The 20659-nt window shown below is 43.2% G+C and overlaps 1 protein-coding gene across 2 annotated transcripts in view; it reads right to left on the bottom strand.

Annotated features, from left to right (window-relative positions):
• Nucleotides 1-4772: 4772 nt before the first annotated feature.
• The window catches only part of LOC115094057 (sodium- and chloride-dependent neutral and basic amino acid transporter B(0+)-like), a 60565-nt gene continuing 44678 nt past the window's right edge, over nucleotides 4773-20659 (bottom strand). The window contains exons 11-14 of one of the 2 annotated variants that reach the window (XM_029606714.1): nucleotides 19625-19724; nucleotides 12479-12588; nucleotides 9764-9931; nucleotides 4773-5757 (exon numbers count right to left, since the gene is read on the bottom strand). In XM_029606714.1, the coding sequence (XP_029462574.1) occupies nucleotides 5596-5757; nucleotides 9764-9931; nucleotides 12479-12588; nucleotides 19625-19724 (540 nt within the window). In that variant the 3' untranslated portion in view covers nucleotides 4773-5595. Of the gene's footprint in view, nucleotides 5758-9763; nucleotides 9932-12478; nucleotides 12589-19624; nucleotides 19725-20659 lie in introns of those variants that run through there. The other variant, XM_029606715.1, reaches the window with a different exon arrangement.

The raw sequence follows: 20659 nt of genomic DNA, 5'->3' as shown, positions 1-20659 counted from the left end.
GGATCAGTCCAGGATCCCGCCCGCATTGCTGTTCTGAAGTAACGGAGAGTCCGCTTGTAGTTTCATTACCTAATCTGATTTCTGGTTTTACTCCCTCGGTTAGGGGAGTTCTGTTCCAGTGGGGGTCTTGAACTGCTCCCTGTTAAAGTTAGGTTATTTAGATAGTTTACTGGTTTCATGTTTTCTACTTTGACATTTCGTAAGACTGAGGGGCTGTGGCTGGCACATTGTCATATATGACTGAGTCCGACAGCTCTTGCTCTGTCTCCATCTACTGGTGCGGAGTCACAACCCAGGTGTCCTGGACTGATCCTTGGTACTACAGGAACGAAAATTATCAGGTAAGAAACTAATTTTCCTTTCCTGGGTACTTCACAGAGGAATGGTATCCCCTTCAGGGGTATCCAAAATCCTACACAACTCACTAAACCCAAGGTTCTTGTGACAGAAATATAGCTTCAAGGCCATCCATTCTCTCTCCTTTTCTTAAATAAATACTCCTTGTACAGTTGTGGTGGCCCAGGACAGTATGAACTTTACTGGGAAAACTTCATTAAAATAATTTGACATTTTGTACATTTCTTTGGTGTGGCATCCGTAAATGCACATTTAAACATGCAATCTGGCAGTCCCTGCCATCCTTATTCACTCCCTTGGGATCCCCTCTTGGATCTTAGGACTCTCTTTGGCAATGGATGTTGTTCCTCCTGCCAGCTCAGGATCCTCCTTGTACCTGGGATCCACTGCTTTGTCTCTGCAGGTCTCTTCCATTCTCTCCTCGCTGCATCGGGGGTGGTACACATTCCTCTGACTTCTCTGGGTAATTCTCTCCTTTCTCTTCTCAAGTGTCAAAAGCTGGGTACTCTACAAAATGTTTCCGACAGGATGGCACTGAGTCCCTCAGCTTGAGTGACAGGGAGGTGCCGTGTAAGGTTTCCAAAAAAACCCTCCTGACTTGTAAAATTCCCGTTACTGGGTTCCCTCCACCCAGGGGCAACGGCCTTGAAGAAGTTAGGCTTTCACTCAGTACTTGGGAGCCTCTTTCTGTCTTAAGGCTTAGGACCCTAACCTCCAGACTCTGAGGAAAGGAAAGATGAAAAACGTTTCCTTCCAAAATGGAGAAAATAAAAAAAGCCCAAAATGAAAGAGCTAACTCACCAACCGCCAAAAGTACGCTGTGAGCTATTCTCCGCATGAATCTGGAAGATCTAAGACCAAGGAGTTTGGCTTGTAGGTGTAATTGAGGGGAGAAATTGATAGAAAGTTATTTCTCTTGAACTCTCCTTGCTCTCTTCTGACTCTAAACTGCAGGGGTCACTCACTAACACAGCAATTGGGATGGCCCGTTGCAGCAGCCTCCAGTAGGGGTGCTGGGGGGAGATAGTATTTTCCTCTGGACTACTCTGCCTAGCCTCTTCCTTCTACAAGGTCAGACTGCTTTGCAAGGATCACTAGGTTTCTTTTATATTTTATGTTTGTCTCTTTAAATTCTTCACATTGTTAGAAAGACAGAAGCCTGTTGTTTAAGTAATCAGCTATAAAATAAACTATCATTAATTTGACAAAATACTTTGGCCTGACAAGGTTTACCTGGATTTCCTGTGAACATGCCTGAGAGCCCCAAATGGCAGAGGACAGAACCCGAAGAAGGGACGGTCACTACTATTACTGTTAAACATTTTATATAGCACCACCAGACATGCACAGCACTGTACAAAAGCACATAAGTGATAATCCCTGCTCCATGGAGCTTACAATGTAGTCAGGACTCACAGATAAGAAAAATAAGAGGTCTTCATTTCAGAACTGAGGACAGGGACAGTAAAGCCACAAAAATCAGGCTTCTGTCCTTTTAAAGTGTATATAAGAAAAAACAGGTACAGGGGTGGGATCCTAACTAATGCAATTTCTTCTTCAAAGCTAACATCAAGTGCTGTGAACATTTAAATAAGCCTCACACAAACCATCTTTAAACAGAAATTTATATAAATTGTAAAACCAGTGATTAAAAAATCAAATGCATGTATGCGTATCAGTACATGTACAGTATATGCCTGGCAGTCAGTGGCACTCCCTCCGGTGCCAAGTGGGAAACATCAGATAGGAATGTGAACAGCGTGGGAAGGAGAGTCTTGCATGGTTCCCATGCAGTCCACTAGTTTGAATGACGGACTGCATGATGTGGGAGGGAATGCCACTGGTTGGACAGTTCAGGAGGAGTTGTAGTTAAAAAAAAAAGCACCAGACTGACAGCCACCGGCTCTGCTTTCTTGCCTGCCGAGGCCTGGGCTGTGGTGGGTGAGGGGCTGAGGTATGTTGGCGGCCAGAGGAGACCCGAATACTGAGATGGGAGTCCAGGGGATGGGGCCCAATCAACAGTCAGCCCTTAGTGAAAGTGACCCTGGACTTCACACCACAGAACTCCTCTCGAAGGTAGAGATTCCACCATTTCAACTCTCTATGAAGGTGATTTGTAGCACTATGGAACCTCCCTTCGTTTGGGCAGGACATCAGAAATAATAAGAATAATGAACAGACATTGTAATCTCCCCTTCCATTTTGTTTTCCTCTTTGGTTTCTAAGCTAGGTCCTTAATATTCCAGAACCCAGTTTTCCCTCCACAGAAGCCTAGGATAAGGATACATAAAAACTTTAAAAAGATCACCTTGATTGAGACTTCCACCCCTGGCTTAGCTGCAGTCTTCCTCAAATGACTTTTGAAATCTTGTTATGGTTGCTGAGTCATATATACCGGCTGCTGGTGATGAGAATTGTGCTTGTAAAGTGAGCAGGGAGAAGGTGGGGGAGGGACAGGTTAAAATGCATGAACTTACTGTGAGGCCGATGCAAATGTGAGTGAGGTAATCAAATTTGCGGATGATACAACATTATTCAGAGTAGTTAAATCACAAGCGGATTGTGATACATTACAGGAGGACTTTGCAAGACTGTAAGATTGGGCATCCAAATGGTAGATGAAATTTAATGTGGACAAGTGCAAGGTGTTGCCTGTAGGGAAAAATAACCCTTGCTGTAGTTACACGATGTTAGGTTCCATATTAGGAGCTACCACCCAGGTAAAAGATCTAGGCATCATAGTGGATAATACTTTAAAATCGTTGGCTCAGTGTGCTGCAGCAGTCAAAAAAGCAAACAGAATGTTAGGAATTATTAGGAAGGGAATGGTTAATAAAACAGAAAATGTCATAATGCCTCTGTATCACTCCATGGTGAGACCGCACCTTGAATACTGTGTACAATTCTGGTCGCTGCATCTCAAAAAAGATATAATTGCGATGGAGAAGGAACAGAGAAGGGCAACCAAAATGATAAAGGGGATGGAACAGCTCCCCTATGAGGAAAGGCTGAAGAGGTTAGGGCTGTTCAGCTCGGAGAAGAGACGGCTGAGCGGGGATATGATAAGAGGTCTTTAAGATCATGAGAGGTCTGGAAAGAGTAGATGTGACTCGGTTATTTACACTTTCGAATAATAGAAGGACTAGGGGGCATTCCATGAAGTTAGCAAGTAGCACATTTAAGACTAATCAGAGAAAATTCTTTTTCACTTAAAGCACAATAAAGCTCTGGAATTTGTTGCCAGAGGATGTGGTTAGTGCAGTTAGTGTAACTGGGTTCAAAAAAGGTTTGGATAAGTTCTTGGAGGAGAAGTCCATTAACAGCTATTAATCAAGTTTACTTAGGGAATAGCCACTGTTATTAATTGCATCAGAGCATGGGATCTTCTTAGTGTTTGGGTAATTGCCAGGTTCTTGTGGCCTGGTTTGGCCTCTGTTGGAAACAGGATGGCTGGGCTTGATGGACCCTTGGTCTGACCCAGCATGGCAATTTCTTATGTTCTTAATGAAGATCTGTGGCAAAACAGGCGCTAGTTATCAGTGCAGGTCTTGATCGACATGCGCAGCTATGGCTGGCGCCTCCGCGGGATGTAAAAAAAAAAAAAAATTATGCAAATTATTTGCACGCAGAACTCCGTGACCACACATGAAGAAACGCACGTACCTTGGTAAGGTCCTATGTAATAAGCGGCCGCGTCCATGTAGAAAAGTTGCACCAATAACATGCCCATAGAAGCGAAAGTTTGACCCTGGAATGTATTTTTAATATTTCGAATAACTGTGTGCTGCAGAAAACATGACAAATATTTTCATGGGTGCTCGGGTGCTGAGACTGGCACTCAGCTGGGCGCGAATCAAGACACTCGGGCACCCAGAAAGGCGCCTAGCTAATCATGAATCTGGCTGCTTGGGAGCCCAGTAAGGCACCCAGCTAAGCACGAATATGGCTGCTCTGGCGCCAAGATAGGCACTCGACTGGGGACAAATAAAGTGCCTAGCTCATCACGAATCTAGCCAGAACAGCCTGCTCCTCAGGATCCCTCCTCTCTGCCTGCTCCCTCCGGATCCTTTCTCTCCATTCACGACCTATGTCACCTGCGAAATCTTCTGTTGCTGTCATCCTTTGGCGAAGCCGCAGGATATACCACAGCATCAGGAACAGCTGGACACAATCAGACATCTCCATCATAGAAATCACAGCAGAGCTGCACGGGCACACTACCACACCACACCAATATAAGCAATGGAATAAAATAGGCCCTGAGACGGCGCTGTCACTTAACTCGTGTCCTGACCGTGGCGGTAAAAAAAACCCGCATTAAAAATCCCGCACTAGCATTAGCACGGCTCCCTGCATTGCCCATGATTAGATAATTGTCTCCTTTGCGTGCCATTAGCGTGCACTCACGCAGAAAAAAAAACGCGGGTCAGTAAGTGCGTTCGTACTCCGCTTTTTTCCCGCACACAAAACCCTTATTACATCCCTGTATAGGGCTTTGTGCAGGAAAACGCATATACAAACCCGAGGCGGCTTCAGCGCACCTTATTACATCAGCCCCTGTATGTTTAAATTAAATCTGTCAATCTGTTTTAGGGAAGATCCTCTCCAGTAAAGACTGATGGCATTTTAACTGGGAAGGGCATGGCAGTGGGGGTGCAGAAGCCTCCCTGCACCAGGGGAGAGCTGAAGAATGATCAAACCAGTATCGTTGTGCTGGGATATTGAAATATTGGAGTGACAGTCACCAGCCTATCACGTTGCTGGGATTATTACAATTAACAATAACATCACATAAAGTCTATATTGATACCAGATGCACCAGTGCAAGCTGTTTGATACTTATGAACTCTTGCTGGTAATAGTCTGATAATGAGAAAACACCGTGGGACCAGTTTCCTCAGGGAAGAGCTCTCACTGTTAAGAAGCAGTTTTTACGGTGCTAGCCAATTCCGGCCAAACCATGGGGCCAGCACCATTTCTGTCGCAAAATTTTGAATTTTTCCAGTTGTTCTTTGCTGATAATGGCAAAGGAAGGACCGGATGCCCTTTTCAGTTCTGGGATGCCGTCCTTCCCTTGTTAACAGTTAAGTGATGTTTGTTCTCTTTTTAAATTCAGTCTTTAAATGGCGGGCTAAAGATGTTTGTGCTGCAGGCAAGAACGTAGTCTGTCATGCATCGCTGAAACTCTGACAGCAGCCTATAACTGCTTCAGATTGAGCGGATTCTGGGGGAACCTCATCATTCAAGCTGAAATGAGGCATTATCTTTGCCAAGCACGGTTGGTACTGCTAAATCATTGTTGTCATGTTGGAGAGATGCTAAATGTTTGTATCTTTCGCCCCAATTTTTCTCCAAGGCTGGGCCCCAGTTGGGAGCTGCTCTACAGCACTCTACAAACCTCTGTAAAGAAAAAAAAAAAGGTTTAATTGGTATTTTCAACTTTTTTAGCCATGTCCTTTGTTTATTGATAGCACTATTGGTAGCACTAAGCATGTACTATTAAAGTTTTAAAGTGACAGTGCTGCACAAAAGCGCTAAGTTACAACAGGAAAATAAAAATAACCACTCTTGGCATCAAATGTGGAATAATCCTTAAATCTCAGTTAAAGCTGATCTTTGAAAACAGCCTCTTTTCTCTTTCCCTCTTCCTCTACCTTTGAAAGATTTCATGATTGCGGCAGCTAATTGAATTATTTTGGGTGGGCTTTACGCAATATACAATTGTGATGATGTATCCTAATAGGTAAATGCTGTGTACCTCTTTTTAAAAGTGTCTTTTAGATGTTAAGCTATTATTGAATGTTATGTGGTGTTAGTAAAATGTAACATACTGGCAGCTGCGGTTCTGTGTAATATATGCCTGAAAATTGATAAATAAGGAGTTTTCTAAAAAAAAAAAGGAATCCCCTTCTAATCAAAACCTAATTCATATTCTTTTTCTGCCAGTTCTTCGTGATTTCCTATTTCAGCTTTACTTTCACACTTGTTGTGAATTTCAGTTGGGCACTGATTTAAGAGTCTCAGGTATTCAGCAATTAGCGCGTTAAGAAATCAGGAGTGTATGCAAAGGTGGAGCACTCAGGCCCCAGGAGGGAGGGAAGGCGGCAGCTGCCACAGTGGTGGGACCCAGCTGAGCAAAGAGCAACACTGAGGGGGCTCCTTGGCCAGCAGGGGTCCTGCAGGACTGCCTAAGCAAGCCATCTGAGGAGGGGAGTTCAAAGAGGGAAGAGAAAAAGGAGCATGGGCTAAAAATTATTTAAAAAAAAAAAAAAAATCATTGCCCTTCAAATTTACTTTATGAGTAAAGGGTGAGGGGGACAAAGATACATCCTTGACATTCAAGACCCTCCTCACTATGGTGAGTGGGTGTTCATTCTTGAGAAAAGAGACAGGCTGAGTCAGTCCTGGTTTAATTAAGAAACGGGGGACTAGGAGTTGGAACTTTGCGTCAGGAGAAATCCTGATATGTGAGTCTAAGACATCCCTTTACTCCAGCGCAATCTCCATGCCCTAGTTTAAAAGAGCAGAAGGTTCCTTCTGCTCTTTTAGCTTCAGAATCTTACATGTAGCCCAAGTTCATAAATGTGCTTTCCGGTCACGTTCCCTAGGGATGGGCAATACAGGTTTCCAATGTATTGTAATGTTCAATGGGATATTGTTTGACCAAAACGTTTTACATGGCTATAAATCTAAATTATCACCAAATTACTACTGTATTTGCCAATGATAGGAAAATAATGCTGAAAAACAAAGCATAATAGCAGGTTATGAAGCATGCTGGCTTGTGGTACTATTAGAGTTCATATGTAAGAATTCACTGAATTTTGAAACATTTTCTTGGATACTTAATGACCGCATAACCCCAGTTCTAGCTTCCCTTCACTGACTCCCAGTTCGGTGAAGAATAAAATTTAAGATTTTAATGTTGATTTTTAAACTGCTTAATAATGATGGCATACCCTGGTTGTGGGTATATGTTGGAGTAACAGTCACCAGCCTATCACATTGCTGGGATTATTATAGTACACTTAGATCTGCAAATAGGCATCTCCTTGAAATTCCAAGTATTCAAGTAGTATATCTTGGCATAGTAAGAGAGGTCGCCTTTCCAATTACAGGCCCCACTCTCTGGACTCCATGCCAGAGGGGGTTTGTACCATGACAGATACAGGCCTGTTTAAATAGGTGTTAAAGACAGGGCTGTATCCACAGGCTTTTAAACATGATAATCAAATGTGAGTGATGTATTTGTGATTTCATTTTAATAATTGTAAGTCACTGTGTCAAATGGTGTAGAGGAATCAGTAATCAGTGCCTTCCCACATCCGAAAAGTAAAGTCGAGACAGTTCATAAATTTCAATAGACCTTCTTAATAGGCACTACCTGCCTGAACGCAAATGGCCTTCAATTGCCTTATGCTTAATCATTGGTCTAGTCCATCATTATAATGTAATGTATATATTTTTTTGTTTTTCAATTACAAATGAAGCATATCTGGTTGGATGATCTCAAATGAATCTCTTTAAAAGACACTGCTCCATCGCTGAAACAACCCCAACATGGTCTGTGTTTCAAACGGATAATTCTGCATCAGGGGGTCCATTCACTCTGTCTTTATGCCATGTGACAGATGATGAATATCCATGGCTGTATCTTTTCAGAGACGACAAGGAGAATCGGATGATAGCAAGCCCTTTATTAGGGCATTTTAATAAAGGGCTTGCTATCATCCGATTCTCCTTGTCGTCACTGTTACACAGCTCACTGGATCGGTTACCGCTTTGCTTTTTGGGTCCTGTATCTTTTCAGATACTGCTTCATTCAGAGTCTCGATAGATTTTGGTGCCAAAAATTTATAAACTGTCTAGATTTATTTTTTGGATATGGGAGGGCACTGTTCATTTTAATAATGACATCTTGATCTATAGCAAATATGGGTATTCAGTGTTCCTTACTAGGGATGTGAATCGTTTTAGGACGATTAAAATTATCGTCCGATAATTTTAATATCGTCTTAAACCGTTATGGAACACAATACAATAGAGATTCTAACGATTTATCGTTATAAATCGTTAGAATCGTGAGCCGGCACACTAAAACCCCCTAAAACCCACCCCCGACCCTTTAAATTAAATCCCCCACCCTCCCGAACCCCCCCCAAATGAGTTAAATAACCTGCGGGTCCAGCAGCGGTCCGGAACGGCAGCGGTCCGGAACGGGCTCCTGCTCCTCAATCTTGTTGTCTTCAGCCGGCGCCATTTTCCAAAATGGCGGCGAAAAATGGCGGCGGCCATAGACGAACACGATTGGACGGCAGGAGGTCCTTCCGGACCCCCGCTGGACTTTTGGCAAGTCTCGTGGGGGTCAGGAGGCCCCCCACAAGCTGGCCAAAAGTTCCTGGAGGTCCAGCGGGGGTCAGGGAGCGATTTCCCGCCGCAAATCGTTTTCGTACGGAAAATGGCGCCGGCCATACGCGTATGGCCGGCGCCATTTTCCGTATGGAAAATGGCGCCGGCAGGAGATCGACTGCAGGAGGTCGTTCAGCGAGGCGCCGGAACCCTCGCTGAACGACCTCCTGCAGTCGATCTCCTGCCGGCGCCATTTTCCGTACGAAAACGATTCGCGGCGGGAAATCGCTCCCTGACCCCCGCTGGACCTCCAGGAACTTTTGGCCAGCTTGTGGGGGGCCTCCTGACCCCCACGAGACTTGCCAAAAGTCCAGCGGGGGTCCAGAAGGACCTCCTGCCGTCCAATCGTGTTCGTCTATGGCCGCCGCCATTTTTCGCCGCCATTTTGGAAAATGGCGCCGGCTGAAGACAACAAGATTGAGGAGCAGGAGCCCGTTCCGGACCGCTGCCGTTCCGGACCGCCGCTGGACCCGCAGGTTATTTAAGTCATTTGGGGGGGGGGTTCGGGAGGGTGGGGGATTTAATTTAAAGGGTCGGGGGTGGGTTTTAGGGGGTTTTAATGTGCCGGTTTTGCGATTTTTCGATTTTTCGATTTTTCACGATTTTTCACGATTTTTCACGATATTTTACCCCCCCAAACGGCAACAATACGATTCCCTCCCCCTCCCAGCCGAAATCGATCGTTAAGACGATCGAGGACACGATTCACATCCCTATTCCTTACAGGGTGGCATGCTATGTCTGGGATAAACAACATTGCTTTTAGTCTAAGCCGCAGCAACAATAACTGATTTAGTCGAATAATAGTAGGTGGAATATTGATTTCATAGTCATCTAAAGTTGGACTAATGACTAATTAGGATTGTTGACATTTTATTTGTTCTTTTTTTGGTATTTGTGGTTTTAAGATTACTGTGTATGTGCTTTTGTAAATTGCCTTGATCACGGGGTAAAGCGATTAATAAATAGTTTTAAATAAAAGAAATAATATACTTGCCTGCCACAAACTTCCTTTTGCTAGACATATTTTCACTATGGCAACGATGGGAATCCAGATGATACAGAAGACAATCATACACCAGCCCAGTGCTTCTCCCCAGCTAGGATACTTTATGTTTTCGTAATCGGGCGTATCAAGTGTTGCAAGAGACCAAACTAAAATGGCCTGTTTCAAAGATGTAAAATTGACAAAATCAGTCCAGCCCAAAGTAATTATAGGATGCAGGAAAGTGTGACTCAGTTTATTAAAAAAAAATACAAACAAACGCATGGAGAAAATAGTATCAGTAATTATATAAGAAAGTATCACTTAGTTTTCTGGCTGAACAGACATATTAAAACTTCCTTCTGTTGATAACCTCTGTCTTATAGTAGTCTGTTGGAAATTTTCACTCCCACTCTGTGCCTATAGGAAAACTCTTTTACTAGTCTGGCTCAAAATGTGTATATAGCCCTTTTGAGGCATCTATCATCTTGTGTGAGCAGTGCCACCGGAAGTTTTTGGAATATTTAGGATGGCAAATCTAAGCTGTTATCTGTATTCCAAGATCCTCAGCAGACACTGCTCTGAAAGAAAGAGACATAACTCCAAATGACTATGTACATATAGGGGCCCATGCATTAAACAAAAGCTTGACCCTCGTTTGTATGCTAAAATAGCATGCTATGCAAAAAGACTTTTTTGTGTGCACTAAAGTGATTCAAGAATGTTAGCAAGCACACTAAAATTTGTGAGTCTTCAGATGCAATTGAAGGAATATCATAAGCAAATGAGGGTTTACCAAGTACATGGTATTCTCACCTTCCGCACTACTTACTGACAGGCCGATTCAGTAAAGTCTGCGGGAGAGCGGACGAACGCCCGCTCTCCTGGCGCGCACACCGGCCACTCGCCGGTGCGCGTGATTCAGTATTCAAATTAGGTGGTGCGGTAGAAATGGGCAAAAGGAGGCGCTAGGGACACTAGCGCGTCCCTAGCGCCTCCTTTTAGCCCGGAGCGGCGGCTGTCAGCGGGTTTGACAGCCGACGCTCAATTTTGCTGGCGTCGGTTCTCGAGCCCGCTGACAGCCACGGGCTCGGAAACCGGACGCCGACAAAATTGAGCGTCCGGTTTTCGGCCCAACAGCCGCCGGCCCATTTAAATTTTTTTTTTCTTTTTTTTAAACTTTTTTTTACTCTTCGGGACCTCCAACTTAATATCGCCATGATATTAAGTCAGAGGGTGCACAGAAAAGCAGTTTTTACTGCTTTTCTGTGCACTTTCCCGGTGCCGGCAGAAACTAGCGCCTACCCAAAGGTAGGCGCTAATTTCTGAAAGTAAAATGTGCGGCTTGGCTGCACATTTTACTTACTGTATTCCACGGGCATTCCTAATAGGACCATCAACATGTATTTGCATGTTGAGGGCGCTATTAGGTGCTGCGGGTTGGACGCGCGTTTTCCTCCCCTTACTGAATAAGGGGTAAGGGAAAACGCTCGTCCAAGGGCAGGTTAACAGTGCGCTCCGTCGGAGCGCACTGTACTGTATCAGCCTGTGAGTGATTGGTAAACGGCCATTAATTACTACCTGCCTAGGACCTGGTGTTAGCTAGCCATTGTGAAGCGTAAGGCTCAAAATCCCCTGTTCTAACTGGACCAGGGGATGACACCACCCCCACCCCAGTCTTCAGAGATTAGTTCATAGAGCTCGGATAAGGCCTAGCTGGAGCTAGAATTTAGAACTGCAATTGCAAGACATTTGGAAATTATGGAAAAATACATATATTTTAAATTTTCACGACAAAGAATGAATATACAAAATAATCTATAACAAAATGTATTTCCTCTGTAAGCGTAAACTGTGTTCTAGGTTATTTATTCCTGTGTAATTGCTAATCCCTATTTTATGTCTTAACAGAGAACAGCTCAAGGAGTGTGGATAATGTGATGGGGCCTAAAACACTGCTATGAAGGAAGATAATTCTGCGCTGACAGGAGACTTTCCTGGCTCCTAGCTTGGGTTTGGGGGAGGGAGTTGTTGAGTGAGGAGGGTGGCTTAGAGGTTAGAGGTGAAAGGGGAGAGTGGTGTGAAAGGCAAGAGCGGGCTCAGTGCCTGTGATTTAAATATTGTGGGAGTGTGGGAGTTACTAGCCTCAGGTCGCTATAGCCCACATCTTTTTATTATTATTATTATTATTATTATTATTATTATTATTATAGAGGATAAAGAGGATAGGGCGAAGATCCTGGCAATTTGTATCTGAATCTTTTACTTTAAACCGTTCAAATGTTAGTACAGAGGGGACAATAGTAATTAATGCAGCTTGATTGCCTATTTGTACCCCCTCCCTTCAGAGCATAAAAAAAATACATGTGTTGGTTCCCAATATGCACAGTTCTGGCCGAGCTGGAAAGGGCCTGGGGTGGGGTGAAAGGGAGAGGGAGAGGGTGAAGAATGAAAACTTCATTTGGAGGGTTCATTTTGAGCTCCCAGCAGGTACTTTCCCATGCAGACTTTTCATTAGCAGGCAAAGTGGAAAGTTTGTCCCTGTAGTCCCCTCTGGCCCACATCTTCAAAGGGAAACACTTCATGTGGAGCTTCCCTTTGAAAATGAGCTTGCAGGGTGGAAAGATCCCCCCAGACAGCTTCAGAACTGACCCACTCTCTGCTCTGAGATCAAACTGTTTTTCCACTTGCAAGTATTTTATGATTTGCATAATGTTATTAACTTACTATTAAAATCACTGGAGTAAAGACGAACCAGCAGGCTCGCCACCATAACCAAAAACAAAAGCTCTTCTTGCCAAGCATCATTTCTATATCCTTTATGAATCGATTTCCACCTGTTGACAAATAGTTAAAGTTGTGTATTGTACACATACATGTCATGTTTTTCTTAGCAATAACTACAATGAAATCTATATTTAAATGTCATCCAGTTATTAAGACCGCTTTTAAGATGAGACATGCATTCCTGAGTTTTAACTGAAGATAACATCTGTTAGTTAAGACCACTTTTAAATATTTACTAGTCTGTGTGGTATCTTCTTGTAGAAATTTTTTGAGGACATTTTAGATCTTTGTCATGGCTGGCAAATGCAGTACCATCAGCTTTATAATTTATGAGTTTCTTTTTTTCTGGTAATAATATTAATAATAATCATTTCCTCTTTTAAAATTGCTTTTGAATTTAGTTTTGTGCATTTCTAGGGTGGTCTTCTTTTTATTGGTTGGAAGGAGATAATTACATTTAAGCCATCATCACATGGTGCTGTAGCTAGCGCCAGTATGATCCCCAACCCCACCCAGTTTTATGCATCCCCAGGGGTGTGTGAATTTTATAATGGTTGGGTGATGTTTGCCCCCTAATTTGTTTGTGATAACAATGGTGTAACAGTCCTTATTCTCATGCATAATCTCTTACCCTCTTACAAGATTCTCTCAAAGTCCAATTTTCACCTTAGCTATTATGGATCTACTGCTGCAATTTACCAGGATTCGTATATGTTGGAACACAAAAATATATACATATATATACATATACACACATATGGGTATGGGACCAGATAAATGCAACATTTTCCCATAGGTACATCTAGCCCACTTGGAGATAATGTAATAAAAGGCGCAGTCTATAAAGAACTTCTGAATTATGACAAAAAATAGCATAAAAAAAGTGCTGCCATTGATTGTACTTGTAAAGGTTTGTAATGCAAAACAAGAACATTGCTACTATGCAACTAGTTTTCTACTTTTAAGACTTTATAGTCTACTATATCTTTGTATCCAGGTATGTATCTATGTATGTATCTATTTATCTATCTATGTATGTATTTATGCATGTATCTATAAGTCTATCTATGTTTGTATCTTTGTATGTATCTATTTATCTATGCATCTATGTAGGTATTTATGCATGTATCTATATATATATATCTGTGTATGTATTTATGCATGTATCTATATATATTTATGCATCTATCTATGTTTGTATTTCTGCATGTATCTATATGTCTATCAATGTATGTATCTTTGTATCTATCTATGTATGCATCTATCTATCTATGCATCTATGTATGTATCTCTGTTTGTATCTGTATCTATGTATGTATCTATGCATGAATTTATCTATCTATGTATGAAACTATGTATCTATGTTTGTATCTATGTATGCATCTATTTATCTAAGCATCTATGTATGTATCTCTGTATATATATATATAGTTATCTATGTATGTATCTATGCATCATTCTATATATCTTTGCATGTATATATCTATCTATGTATATATCTATGCATCTATGTATCTAAATATGACTCTATGAATGTATATATTTATCTATGTATCTATACATCTAAGTATCTATGTATGTATATATTTATCTATGTATGTATGTATTTATCTCTTTATATATCTATTTTTGTATGTGTCTATGCATGTATCTATGCATCTATCTATGTATGTAGGAGGAATAACCTAGTGGTTAGAGCAGTGGGCTACAAACCAGGAGACCAGCGTTTGAGTCTTGCTGTCGTTCCTTGTGACCTTGGGCAAGTCACTTTATCCTCTATTGCCTTAGGTACAAACTTAGGCCTGGATTTATCAAAATGTGGTAAGTACCGCATGCGATAGCAAAAGGGGTGTGTTTTATTCTAATATAGCATTTATCGCAATTTGCACTAATTACCTGTGCAAAGAGCTAAGTTAGCACAAATTGTGATACCCTTTTCAGATTCTGCAATAAGGGCTGACCTGTTGTATTTCCTGCATTCAACCACTGGGGGGACCATTGTTAATGAGAGAGAGAGAGAGAGAGAGAGAGAGAGAGAGAGACTGGCCATAATGTCATTGCCCATAGGTAGGTATTTGTATCCCTATGGTAGGCCCACCTAGTAACCCGAGGTGGGGATTAGGTAAGAGTATAGGGGGTTAGCGGCCACTTTGACATTCTCCATGACACCTATGAACAGAACAGTGGTCTCTTGTGAAGATTTGATGGCCTTCGGAGTGAGGAAACTCACTCCAAGATGAGATTTGGGCAAGGTTCTCTCAACCTAGCTTGATGGACTCTACCTGGGTAACATCAAATCTTCACAAGAGACCACTGTTCTGTTCGTAGGTGTCACGTAGAATGTCAAAGTGGCCCCAAACCCCCTACACTCTTACCTAATCCCCACCTCAAGTTACTAGGTGGGCCTACCATAGGGATACAAATACCTACCTATGGGCCATGACATTATGGCCAGGCTTGCTCTCTCTCTCTCTCTCTCTTTTCTCTCTCTCTCTCTCAACCATTAACAGTGTCCCCCAGTGGTTGAATGCAGGAAATACAACAGGTCGGCCCTTATTGCAGAATCTGAAAAGGGTTTTGCAATTTGCGCTAACTTAGCTCTTTGCACAGGTAATTAGCGCAAATTGCGATAAATGCTATATTAGCATAAAACACACCCCTTTTGCTATTGTATGCGGTACTTACCGCATTTTGATAAATCCAGGCCTAAGTTTTGTACCTGAGGCGATGGAGGGTAAAGTGACTTGCCCAAGGTCACTAAGGGCATATTTAGTTGGTTACTTAGAGGGAGACAGAGGTTAGTTCAAGTGTTGGTTTTAAAATACGGTGGATTTTTATACAGTGGTTATATAACAAGGGGACTATATACAAAGGTTATATACAAAGGTTATACACCAGGGTAGTATGTCGAGGATTATTACAAGGGCTCTGTAAATAAGCCCTAGGGTTGTGTGCCGAGGAATGTATAAGGGTTTCGGTTATTTAGTTATTTATTTATGCATATACCCTGTGTCATGGGATGACATGGAGTCAGAGACTATGTGTGACAAGGGTCGGACGGGAAGTGTGGTGCTGCGAGGAAAGGTGGTGGGGGGATAGGATCATTGGGGGAAGGCTTGGTGGAAGAGCTAGGATTTTAGGAGTTTTTTGAAGAGCTGTGTTGAGGGTTCCGATCTGAGTTGTGCTGGAAGGTTGTTCCAAAGCAATGGTCCGGCTATGGACAGTGCGCGTTCTCTTGTTGAGGATAGATGTGCTTCTTTTGGTGTGGGGATGTGGAGAAGGCCAGTGTTAGAGGATCGGAGGTTTCATTTCGGTGTGTGGTATCATAAGGGTGTGCTTAACTAATTTAATTTGTTGTTGTGGAGAGACTTATGAATGAGTGATAGGACCTTGTGTTGATTTCGGAAGCTGATGGGTAGCCAGTGTAGGTCCTTGAGGATTGGAGTGTTGCGGTCCGACGTCTTTCTGTTTGTGAGGGATCTGGCTGCTGCATTTTGAAGTAGCTGTAGCAGTCTGATTGTGGCAGCCGGGAGGCCGAGCAAAAGGGAGTTGCACTAGTCAAGCTTTGAGAAGAGTAAAGTCTGGAGGACGGTTCTGTAGTCGTGTGGGAAGAGGAGTGGCTGGAGTCTTTTGAGGGTCTGGAGTTTGAAGAATCCATCTTTGATGGTGGTGTTGATGTGCATTTTGAGGTTGATTTCTGGATCCAGAGTGAATCCGAGGTTTCTTGCTGGAGGTGTCAGTAATTGGTTCACGAGGGTTGTTGTGCTTTGATGTTGAAGGTTGCGGATGGCATTGTTGGTGATGTGTAGGATTTCAGTTTTTTTGTGGTTGAGTGAGAGTGACAGCTAAGCGAGGAGTTGAGTTATATCCAACAAGTGGGTATCCCAGGTTTTTGAGGGATGATTTGAGGGGGAGCAGAATCTGTACGTCATCTGCGTGTAAGTAATAGTAAGGCCTTTTTTGGAAAGAAGGTTGCAGAGAGGGAGCATGTAGATGTTAAACAGGGTGGAGGAGAGGGATCATCCTTGGGGTACACCGTTTGGTAGAGGGAACTGTTTGGATTGAGATGGTTCTATTTTTACTGAGTAGGATCTGCCAGAGAGATATGAGTCAAACTATTTAAGTGTGGTGTCACCTAGACCAATTTCTTTTAATCTGGTTAGCAGGGTGTTGTGGTTGATAGTATCGAATGCGGCAGAAATGTCAAGGAGTATCAGGAGGTACGATGTGTTCTTGTCCAGGCCTCTGAGCATGGAGTCGGTGAGGGATAGTAGGAGTGTCTCTGTGCTGAGGAGTTTTCTGAAACCGTGTTGGGTCCGGTTAAGAATGTTGTGGTGTTCTAGATGTTTGGAGAGCTGTTTGTTGACAGTTTTTTCCAAGATTTTGGCATTGAAGGGGAGGTTGGAGATTGGTCTGTAGTTGGCAAGGTCTGAGATGTCCAGATTGGGTTTTTTGGGGATAGGTTTGATGATTGCAGATTTGAGTCTGTCTGGGAAGATGCCCTGTTCTAGGGAGAGGTTAATGATGTCAGCTATCGGCTTGGCAATGATGTTTGGGACTTGTTTGAGGAGTTTTATTGGGATGAGATCAAGGGGGTATGTGGCAGGGTTTGTTTTTCGTATGAGTGGTTCCACTTCAGAAGAGGCAATGAGGTCTAAATGAGTCCAGGAGGGATTGGATATGTTGGGTAGTTCGGGTGTTTTTGCGTTGGTATTAGGGAATGTTTGCAATCAGGCTGGTGGTTTTGTTGCTGAAGAATTGCGCTAAATCTTTGCAGATTTCGTCCGGGGTGTCATTGAGGGGGAGAGATGGGTGGGGCTGGTTAGGTCGGATACATAGGTGAATAGTGTTTTGGGATTGTATTGATAGTTGTGGATCCTTTTTGAGTAGAAGAGGTGTTTGGTATTATTGATGTCAGCATTATAGGTGTGAAGAAGGGTTTTGTATTTGTTTTTGAGTTTGGTGGATTGATCGTTCATATTTAGAGAGTTGAGGGCTTCTGGTAGAGATTCGATGATATCTTCAGATGTGCATGGCTTGGTGAAATGTATGTATTTCTTGAGGAGGTTGGCAACCGGTGTGAAGTGAGAAACTCACCGAAGAAGACGAGGCTGGAGGCGGCACCTGAGATGATGTCGCTTGGAGGTGGGCCCTGTGGTCTCGGGCTGGTGGGCCTTGCGGGAGCCGGGAATCGCCATCAGGGACCGGTTGTCGGTGGACAGTGAGGGCTCCTGACCCCGACGGGTCAAGTGCCGATCGCGCAGCGCAGAATGGCCGGCGTGAGGTGAGGGCCTCACCGAAGAAGAAAAGGCTGGAGGCGGTGCCTGAGATGACATCGCTTGGAGGTGGGCCCTGCAGTCTCAGGCTGGTGGGCCTCGCAGGAGCCAGGAATCGCCGTCAGGGACCGGTTGTTGGTGGACGGTGGGGGCTTCTGACCCAGACTGGTCAAGCGCCGATCGCGCAGAGCCGATGCGGCGGCAGGTCGGGTGGCGCAGAATGGCTGGTGTGAGGTGAGGAACTCACCGAAGAAAACGAGGCTGGAGGCGGCGCCTGAGATGATGTCACTTGGAGGTAGGCCCTGCAGTCTCGGGCTGGTGGGCCTCATGGGAGCCAGGAATCGCCATTGGTGACCGGTTGTCGGTGGATGGTGGGGGCTCCTGACCCCGACGTGCTGAGCTCCAATCGCGTGGAGCCAATGCGGCGGCCGGTCAGTCGGCGCAGAATGGCCGGCGTGAGGTGAGGGAATCACCGAAAATGCATACAATAACTACTGCATCGCGATGTTAAAATGTAAATGAGGGAAAGGGGAGGAGTTTGGGCAGGGTTTAGTAAAATGAGGGGCTGGTAGCCTTGCTGACGATATTGTTTCGCACATTATCGCTGGCAATAGCCCCGGAAATACCTACACCTTTTCTACTGGCGCTACAAGAGCAAAAGTGTTCAGCGTGGCTGCAACTGTGGCATGTGATGCGGCCGGCTGCACACTCGCCCCCCCCCATCCCTTTTTTGGCTGCGGGCAATCATTTCGCTATATATATAACTAGCCCAACAGCCTGATTTAGAACTATCATATCGCCTATGTAAATAAACAAACACTAATCATGCTCACAAGTCATCATGAGGTTGGCTCCTTGCCTCCCTCCCATATTCCATTGTATATAGTAATTTATCTTCGTTCTCCCCCTCTTTTTTTCCTTCTCCCAGTTAAGGCATCCTTGTTATAATGTAACTTTATGCTCCTTTAAATTGTCACTTGTTGATTGGTTGGTTATAGTTCTGCTTAGTTCGATGTAAACCGAGTTGATTTGATTTGTATCAAGAAAGTTGGTATATAAAAGCCTTAAATAAATAAATACATAAATAATCAATTAATTAGTTAATTATATAATTATATATAATTATAGCGAAATGATAAATCTAGGCCTGTGTATCTATGTATGTATTTATGAGGAGGAGTAGCCTGGTGGTTAGAGTAATGGACTATAACCCATGAAAACCAGAGTTCAAATCCCACTATCACTCCTTGTGACCTTGGGCAAATCACTTTCCCTCCATTGCCTCAGGTACAAAATTAGATTATAAGTCCTCTGGGGACAGGGAAATACCTACAGTACCTGAATGTAATCCACTTTGATGTATACTTTGAAGTGCAGAATATAAAATCATAAATAAATATGTATGTATCTATCTAAATGCATTAAAGCATGAGGGATATCTTTAGTGTGAATTATGATCCCTTCCCCCATTCCAAATGTCATACAATATATTCAAATAATAGTCCTGGGTAAGGTGATGTTCCTATTTGGGGTAACTGGGAATGCAGGGAACAATGGTGAGAGAAGAAGTGGCTGGAGGAAAAGTGACCCAAAAGGAAGCAGAGGCAGTGTGGTGGCAGCCAATGCCATGGAAGCTGTCATTGTACAACCCAGAAAGATTTGATGCTAACATTTAGGTCACTATCAGTGCTGGATAGTCAGTCAGGGTTGAACTAACATCTGTTTCATGCTATCAGTTTTGTTATTGTTCAGGCCAGATTATACCAGGACTGACACAATGCTGTCATGATACTGATGTCAAAACACTTACCATAAATCCAACAGATTCCTATAATTTCTGGTACTGCTGCAATCAGGACTGCCCATCCACCACAATAATAATCAATCAGATTGACCCAGTATATTCCTGCCTTTAAAAGAAATAATCATTAGATCCAATGTAGTACAGAGTATATTTCTAACACCTTAACACTCAAAATAACTATCAAGTGCATTAAAGTTGGGAGAGACTGAAGAGTTGCTAATCCTTATTGATTAGAACAGAGAATGCAAAGGTGTTTTGATTAGATGGAGTAGCCTAGTGGTTAAAGCAGTGGGCTATGAACCAGCATTTGAATCCTGCTGTTGCTCCTTGTGATCTTGGGCAAGTCACTTTATCCTCCATTTTTAAGCTGCTGGAGAGCCAGCCTAGCTATTGAGGGAGGGAGGGAGAGAGAGAGAGACTAGCTGAAATGCCTGCTTACTAGGTAAGTATTTATACCTTTATATGATGAGGCCCACCTAGTCACTCGAGGTGAGGTTTAGGTATTAGTGTAGGGGTTAGGAGCCACTTTGACATTCAAAGTGAGACTTCCGAACAGAACAGTGCTCTCTTGTGAAGATTTGATGACCTTCGGATTGAGGAAACTCACACAAAGATGAGATTTGTGCAATGTTCTCTCAACCTAGCTTGATGGACTCTACCTGGGTAGGCTCTCTCTCTCTCTCACACAGCTTAAAACTAGTAAAGCGCGATAAAGCCTTATTGCATGGCTTTACGCAAATGAAAAAGGTGTAGTTTAAAGCCATGCGATATGGCTTTGCAAATCATGAAACTTGGCCACAAAACCTGCCCCAAACTCCTCCCCTTTTTCTAATTTGCATCGCACTATGCGTTATGGCATTTTTGCATGCATTAAAATGCGAAAATGCAATATAACAGTTTGATAAATGACCCTCTTAGATTGCAAACCCTCTGGGGATAGGGAAATACCTACAATATCTGAATGTAATCCACTTTGAAGTGCTAAAAAAAGTGTGAAAAGTGGAATATAAATCTAAATAAATAAAATAGTTTGCAAAAATA

This window comes from Rhinatrema bivittatum, chromosome 6 (assembly GCF_901001135.1).
Source record: "Rhinatrema bivittatum chromosome 6, aRhiBiv1.1, whole genome shotgun sequence".
Classification (NCBI taxonomy): Eukaryota; Metazoa; Chordata; class Amphibia; order Gymnophiona; family Rhinatrematidae; genus Rhinatrema; species Rhinatrema bivittatum.
This window is presented reverse-complemented; position numbering and strand designations above follow the sequence as displayed.